Source organism: Myotis davidii, unplaced genomic scaffold (assembly GCF_000327345.1).
Source record: "Myotis davidii unplaced genomic scaffold, ASM32734v1 scaffold115, whole genome shotgun sequence".
NCBI lineage: Eukaryota > Metazoa > Chordata > Mammalia > Chiroptera > Vespertilionidae > Myotis > Myotis davidii.
This window is the reverse complement of record NW_006291010.1, coordinates 1,769,385-1,777,651: the sequence shown is the minus strand read 5'-3', so window position 1 is coordinate 1,777,651 and position 8,267 is coordinate 1,769,385. Positions and strand designations below refer to the sequence as shown.

At 35.0% G+C, this 8,267-nt stretch overlaps 1 protein-coding gene across 6 annotated transcripts in view; it reads left to right on the top strand.

Annotated features, from left to right (window-relative positions):
- The window catches only part of PHC3 (polyhomeotic homolog 3), a 75,257-nt gene that overhangs the window by 23,069 nt on the left and 43,921 nt on the right, over positions 1-8,267 (top strand). For 4 of the 6 annotated variants that reach the window (XR_001513900.1, XM_015564167.1, XM_015564168.1 and 1 more), the window contains exon 5: positions 330-428. The exons of the other annotated variants lie outside the window; for them this stretch is intronic. Coding sequence is in view for 3 of the 4 variants with exons in the window: in XM_015564167.1 (XP_015419653.1) it covers positions 330-428 (99 nt within the window). In the remaining variant the exon portion in view is untranslated. The remainder of the gene's footprint in view (positions 1-329; positions 429-8,267) is intronic. 6 annotated transcript variants of the gene reach the window in all.

Here is an 8,267-nt window from a genome sequence, read left to right as displayed (position 1 = left end):
GTTTAAGTATAATAGTTTATTTGGGGCAAAATTTGGTATGAGGATTTCATATTACCAAAATACATATTCTTTTTTGAACACTGATTTATTTTTCTATTCTCCAGAATCATGAACTCTTTCAAAAATGTTTATGATTTTTTTTTTTAGTTCTCTATATCAGAAATTTCGCTTTGTCATGTAAAACCTTTTTTTGCTTAAGAGGGAATCCTAAATTGCATTGTCTTTCTGTCATGAATTTCAGTCTCTCTTGCCTGCTATACATTGTGTGTGAGACATGTTCTTTTGTCTTAGAGTATTTTTTTTTTTTTTTGGTTTTTCTGTCTGTACAGCTGATTTTCACACCCGCTACCACTGTGGCTGCTGTACAGTCTGACATTCCTGTTGTCTCGTCGTCATCGTCATCTTCCTGTCAGTCTGCAGCTACTCAGGTGAGCTTGTCTAGCTTCATAACGTGGTGCTTGAGGTCTGGATCTTCAGGTTAAAGATAAGCATACATTGGAGTTTAAGTAACAGATCGTTTTAGTGCTCTTTGTCATATATTTCAGATTGAAATTTAATAAAACACTAAGAATTTCAAGAAAATTGTTTTTTCTTCTATGGAAATTATAATGCCATTAAACATGGATATTTAGGTTATTTGACATAAATGAAAATGAGTTTTCAATATTACATTGTGTTTAGTTCTATTGTATAGCAGATTTATTTTTTGTTATGTGAGATGCATTCTTTTGTGTAGATTTCTTTGCAAGCAGCTATGTAATAACTAAGTCAAGATGGATTTTAATATTAAAAATGAATTAAATTGGGTAAGTTTTAAATTAAAAAAATAGAATATTACTTTGTTTAGTACTATAGAAAAAGTGAGCCTTAACTTTCTCCTCATGTAAGTTACAAAAATAAATAGAAGTAGAATATAGACCTAATGGTAACAGCTGAAAGTACAAAACCTGTAGAAGAAGAAACAGGAAATATCTTCACAACTCTAGGGTGGAGAAAGCTTTCTTAGGTCACAAAAAGCACTAATCATAAAAGAAAGTAAGAGTTTATCAAAATTAAAAATTGTTCTCAAGAGACATTGTTACAAAAATGAAGAAGCAAGTCACAGAAAATGTTCACAATACATATATCTGACAAAGGACTTGTATTCAGAAAATGCAAAGTATGCTTACAACTCAGTAATAATATGAGCAATTCAATTAAAATTGGGGTAAAGATTTGAACACTTCACAAAAGAAGGTATACAAAAGGTCAACAAGCACATGAAAAAATGCTCAGCATCATTAATCATTATAGAAATGTAAATCAAAACCACAATGAGTATCGCCACACATTCACTAGAATGGCTGAAATGAAGGAGACTGATTCTGGAGAATGTGGAGTAGCCATATTCTCAAAACATTGCTGGTGAGTATGTAAAGTGGTACAACCACTTTTGAAAACAGTTTGTCAGTTCATTATAAAGTTAAACATATGCTTAACATGTGACCCAGCAATTGTATTTCTAGATGTTTACTGTGAGAGATTTGAAAACATATATCCACATAAAGATATGTAAACAAATGTTCATAGCAGTTCTATTCAGGCCCAAACTGGAAACAAACAATGTTATTTAACTCGTGAATGTACAAATTGTAGGATATTACTCGGAAATTTAAAAATATTAAAAAAAAACTAATGCATCTCAGAAACATTATAGTTTGCCCGGCCAGCGTGGTTCAGTGGTTAAGTGTCTACCCGTAAACCAGGAGATCACAGTTCAATTCTCGGTCAGGGCACATACCAAGGTTGTGGGCTCAATTCCCAGTGGGAGGTGTGCAGAAGGCAGCTGATCCATGATTCTCTCTCATCATTGATGGCTCTCTCTCTCTCTCTCTCTCTCTCTCTTTTTCTCTTTCTCTCTCTCTATATATCCCTTTCCTTTCTCTGAAATCAATAAAAAAAATTGAAAAAGAAATATTATAATTCAAAAAAGAGGCCAGAGACCAGAGTGTCCATACTCTGATTTATTTGCATGAAATTCCAGAACAGGATAAACTAATCTATACGGAAAGAAATTGGATTGGTGGTACCAGGGTCAGAAGGTAGGGGAGATTGATGTGGAAGGGGCATGAGTGAACTTTCTGGGTGATGAAAATATTCTATATCTTGATTGGAGTGGTGGTAATATGTTGTATAGATACATCAAAATTCACTGAATTGGTTCATTCCTTTTATTGAATGTAAGTTACACCTCAGTAAATTTGGTAAAAATGAAAGTAAATTTTAAATTAAAACAATTGAGTAGAATATTACTTTTTCCATAGAAATTAGTATATCTTAGGATCATCCTTGGCTAATTATTATTTTTTTAAAATATATTCTTATTGATTTCAGAGAGGAAGGGAGGGGGCTAGAGAGAGAAACATCAATGATGAGAGAGAATCACTGATCTGCTGCCTCCTGCACTCACCCCACACTGGGGATCGAGCCCGCAATCCGGGCATGTGCCCTGACCGGGAATCGAACTGTGATCTCCTGGTTCATAGGTCGAAACTCAACCACTGAGTCATGCCAGCTGGGCAGCTTCTTAGTTTTAATTTAATAGTCTCAGTCTTCTGGTAAAAAGCAAAAAATGACATAGTAATAGTATCCTTTGTTACTTTTCATAGATCTCTTTACATTATATTTTATCCCATCTAATAATAGACAAAGATTGAAATTGACCGTACCTTCGCTATGCCTCCCATTGGCTAATCAGCGAGATATGCAAATTAACCACCAACAAAGATGATGGTTAATTTGCATACGTAGGTGCGAAGCGGTGGAGCTAAGACTGAAGGCGCCTCCAGCCGCCAGAGCTGCGAGAGGCTTGAAGGCGCCTCAAGCTGGAGCAAAGGCCTGGGTCCCTGGTGCCGGAGGAAAACCGGTGCCTGCAGCCAGGGGAAGGGAAGGCCTATTGCACGAATCTTTTCATGCAACAGGCCTCTAATTTAATAATAAAGGCCAGCTTTAATATATTAATATATAAAGATGTTGACCAATTAAATTCAAGTTTTTCCTAACGGCTCTGTGATCCTCCACAATTCCTGAACTTTGTTGGACTTTAGTTTTTCCATGTTTACAAAATGAGACCTTTGTTTTTATTAACTTTAAGATTTTTTTCAGCTCTAAACTTTTTTTTTTAAATATATTTTATTGATTTTTTTACAGAGAGGAAGGGAGAGGGATAGAGAGTTAGAAACAGCAATGAGAGAGAAACATCGATCAGCTGCCTCCTGCATACTCCCCACTGGGGATGTGCCTGCAACCAACGTACATGCCCTTGACCGGAATCGAACCTGGGACCCTTGAGTCCGCAGGCCGACGCTCTATCCACTGAGCCAAACCGGTTAGGGCTCTCAACTTTTTTTTGCAAATGTCTCTTTGTGAAATGGATTTGTTGAAGTAATGATTTTGTTGTTTGTTTTTTAAGTATATTTTTATTGATTTCAGAGAGGAAAAAAGGAGAGAGATAGAAATATCAATGATGAGAAAGAATCATTAATCAGCTGCCTCCTACACTCCTCCCTACCGGGGATTGAGCCTGCAACCTGGGGCATGTGTCCTGATCAGGAATCAAACTGTGACCTCCTGGTTCATAGGTCAGTGTTCAACCACTGAGCCACACCAGCTGGGCTGTTTTGTTTTTTTTTAAACCTAATAAGCTAGACCATTATCAACTTCCAGAATATTTTCTATTTTATTTTTTATTTACATTTTGTTCCAACTGAAATTTTAATTGATTTACAAGGTGTATACAATAAAACAAGATAAAATAAATGTAAAGCCTGCCAGGAAAAGTCACAAATAAAAGAAAGTGGCATGGAGGTAGGAGTGAGGAGGCTATTCAGATTATATTCATGGACTTAATTTCAACTCCCACTTCAGTTACTTAATAGTTGTGTGGCTTTCGACAAGTTACTAAACATCTGTAATAGTCATACATACTTCCAGGGTAGGTGAAGAATGAGTAATAGGTATGTGTCTAGAACATTATAGGCACTTGTTAGTATCTTTTTTTGCAAGTGGGGGAACAAGAAGACCTGAGTTCAAATTCTGACTTCAGCAACTGTTGCCAGCTTTGTCACTTGCTAGTTGATTGATTTTGGACAAGGTCATAGTATAGCATAGTGTATAAGTTTGGACTCTGAAGCCAGATTCTCTGGGTTCACATTCATGCTCTACCACTTTCTTATTGGATATCCTTAATCTCTTGCTTCAGTTTCAACAATACAAAATAAAATAAATATTTATAAAATAATTATAATGCTAATTTTATAGGTTTGTAGTGAGGATTAAATATGTTAATAAATGAAAAACAGAACAATGTTTCATACATAGTTAGCACTCAATAAACGTTAGCTTTTATTACTAGCTTTTCAAGGCCTCAGTTTCTTCACTGTAAATTAGAAATGATAGCTCAAAGTTGTTATAAGGAATACATGAGACAATAATTATAAAGTACTTAGTATTCTGCCTGGCACATTAGATATCACATGCCACTAATTATTATTTTTGTTATATATTGTCTAAAGACGAGTCAAAAATTTGGTACTTAGCTTTGAAGTAGCTAATAGTGAAGGAACACAGCCACCTAAAAGATTGACAGTTTCCAAGGTAAAATAAAAGAGTTAGGAAAATATAACTAACATGCTCTCTAGAGCACAATCTGTCTTGTGTGGTCTCATGGAGAAAACATATTACAGTGTCCTTAATAGTATAGTGAACATAGTTATTTACAAAAGTGGCTTCAGTTTGATGTGACACAGGTATGAGGCTTTGTGATAATATGACTTAATTTAAAGGTAGACTTTGAGGAGCCTTTAGAAATTTCTCTTCTGGGCTTTTGAAATGTTTTTCTCTTCTGGGCTTTTGAAATGGCAGTGAGGGAGACTGGAAGTGGTAAGTGATGCTAATACTTTGAATATTCCGGTGGTAACTTTCTTCAAGTTCAGGGCTCTTAGTTTTGAAAAATTTGTGCTTCACTTTGTTAATTTTAAAGCTTATATTTTCAGTTTTGTTTTTTTTTTAGTATATTTTATTGATTTTTTACAGAGAGGAAGGGAGAGAGATAGAAAGTTAGAAACATCGATGAGAGAGAAACATCGATCAGCCGCCTCCTGCACATTCCCCACTGGGGATGTGCCCGCAACCCAGGTACATGCCCTTGACCGGAATCGAACCCGGGACCTTTCAGTCCGCAGGTTGATGCTCTATCCACTGAGCCAAACCGGTTTGGCATATTTTCTGTTTTTAAAATAATTAGTGTGTAATTGAGAGCTACCAAATTTCAAGTTTTATTTTAGTACTCTTTTTAAGTGATAGAAGCCAGCATAATAGTTCATTTTTCCTTAGTAGTAAAATTTATTTATAGCATACTATGAAAAAAATAAGAAATTCAGAGTATTTTACTCTTAACCCCTTCCCCGGCAGAAACGTGTATACTCGTTTTCACAAAATGTTCTTTTTCAGTCGTCGACGAGTATACTAAGAAAATATGGTAAAAAAATATGGTTTATAGGAAGACGAGTTACAAACTGTTTTCATAACCAGCATCAAAAATACTATATAGAACCAAAATAAAAAAATTAGTCTGAAAAAGAAACGTTTTTAACAAAAAAATTGTTGGGGAAGGGGTTAATTACTATTTTAAATGTTCTATCCCTTCTCCCCACCCTTTTTCCAGAAAGATATCATAGAACTAAAAATATGTTTGTAGAAAAGTAAGAAATCTTACTTGCCATGGCTATCTGGGGAATGCTGTGAGAATTGAGAAGAAAACAGCCCTTTGGATTTAAAATCTAAAAACTCGGCTCTGTTGCCGCCAATGTGATATTAACTCTTAGTTTCCTCATCCGCAAAGAAGGGATGTTGCTGTAATTCACCAAGTATTTCTTAGATTCAAATAGAACAATCAGTGTGAGAGTATTTGGGTAATCCACTATAAAAATGTAAGGTGTGAAATTAGCAAAAATACTTCATGTGAAATTAGCAAAAATACTTCACGTGAAATTTAGAATTTTTCAAAAGTCAGAAAAGTTTCTATAATTTGATCATAGTTTTTGTTTAGATAAAGTAAAAGTTGGACTTCAGAGTACACTGATATTCTTTATTTAGAAAGGGTGTGTTTTCTTCAAAAGTGAGGCTCTCAAGGAAATCTGACTATGTGATCTTCCTATTAATAGCTAAATTAACTTTGTAATATACTTCAGAAGTATAGTTTAAAAGTGTGAAATGTAATATTTAAGCCAAAATGACCACAGATAGGTATTATAGCCATAGTGTAAATTTATCTATTCATATAAATAATATATAGTATAATATATAATATACTAGAGGCCCATTGCACAAAGAGATTCGTGCAATAGGCATTCCCTTCCCCTGGCTGCTGGCACCTGGGACCCAGGCCTACGCTCCAGACGGAGCCTTCAGTCTTCGCAGCTTCGCCCCTATGTATGCAAATTAACCGCCGTCTTTGTTGGGTTAATTTGCATACTCCTGATTGGCTGGTGAGTATAGCGGAGGAACAGTTAATTTACATGTTTGTCTATTATTAGGTAAGATAAAATGCACATTTTATTTTTTGCATTAAATTTCAGTATTCCAGAAAACAAAAGAAAAATTAGAAGAAAAGAGTGTATTATTTTATAGAAATGGACTGTTGCAGGTTTTAGGGTTCATTGTGTCAAATCTTCATTTACACTGTTAATATATATACTTTTCATTTGAAGGAAATTTTTCAAATTTTCAAGATTTTAAAATAAATATCACTAGGTATTTGTTGAGATTTTTTTTAGTAAAATATGAACAGGTTTTAATGTTAGCCTAAGAAAAAATGTAATATATATGAAATATATGTGTGTAATATATATTTCAGAATCAGATACAGAAGAATACCCCTGACTTGTGGAGCTTCTGTCATGTCTGCAATACAGAACTGTGGGACTACAAACATGAATGTCAGAGATGGGAGCGTGCCAATCAGAGCTTCCATATTTCACAGACACAGACATGAGTAATTCTAATAGAAGCTAGACATTAGGCAGTGCTGTAGGGCCAATATGACCCAAATTCTATGAGAAAAGCATTACATAGGAGAGGAGAAATTATTTCTAACCAGGGGCTTTAGGGAGGATTCTTTGGGATTTTTACTGGGCCTTGAAGGAGCACTGAGGAAGAATGGCATTTGAGGCAACAGGAGCTTGAGCAAGAACTGTAAATGAAGGAAATGCATTGGAAAAGGGCAAGTAGAACAGTATGGCTAGAGTATGAGTATGATGGACTGGAATAGTGGAAAATGGGGCTTGAAGTATTTGGGCCTTGACTTTGAGAAACCTGGATTTTAGCACATTTTATTTTTTGCATTAAATTTCAATAATAGAGTAGTTTTTAATCCACTCTTACTGCTATGAAATATTTGACAAAAATCAGGGAAGATGCTCCCTATGGTCTCACTTAGAAGATTCTTTTAATAGCTTAGAATAGAACTGATGAAAACCTCAGCTGCCCTGAAACTTTTGTTTAGCACCTGCTATTGGCTGATCACTGCATTTGTCACCTGGATCTAAGATAATGTATAGCCTTTGAGCATCAGTTAATAATATAGTTGTAGAGACAGAACACACATGAAACTGAAGAACATTTATGAAGCACAATACATCATTTACTTTGTCACTTTAGAATCTGTTTTACTTTAGTTTCCCTCCCAGGGCTAGTGCTAGCATAAATGTATTTGGTGCATTCATTTCAGATAGGCAAAAACTTGGGCAGCTATTGGAGAGGCATATTCTGCCTGGCTATTTAGAAATGTTATAAACTTCACGTGACTGTAATTGGATGATCCTTGTCACCATCCAGACTGGCAGTATGTTTAGAATAGCACTGGGTATAGATAGAAGCTGTCACAGAAACCTTTTCAAGGCCATACACAATCTTTTCAGTTCATGAGATCTGGTTCTCAAAGGCAAGTGAGTGTTCCATACAATGGCAACAACATATAACAAACATCTTTAAAAGGAGTTAAAGGAAATAATTTTTATAATTATCATAATTGGGTAGATGATTTGATGAATTCGTTTTCTTACTAGTACAAGATTAGTGCTCCCTTATAATCTCTATAGAGCTGATAACTTTTTTGTTTTCTTTCTTATACTTACTAAGACAGCAGTATTGTATCCACACTCTCTAATTATGTAAGTTTATGAGGTACTTGTAACCTTAAAATGTTTCACAGTCCTGGCATGGTACAG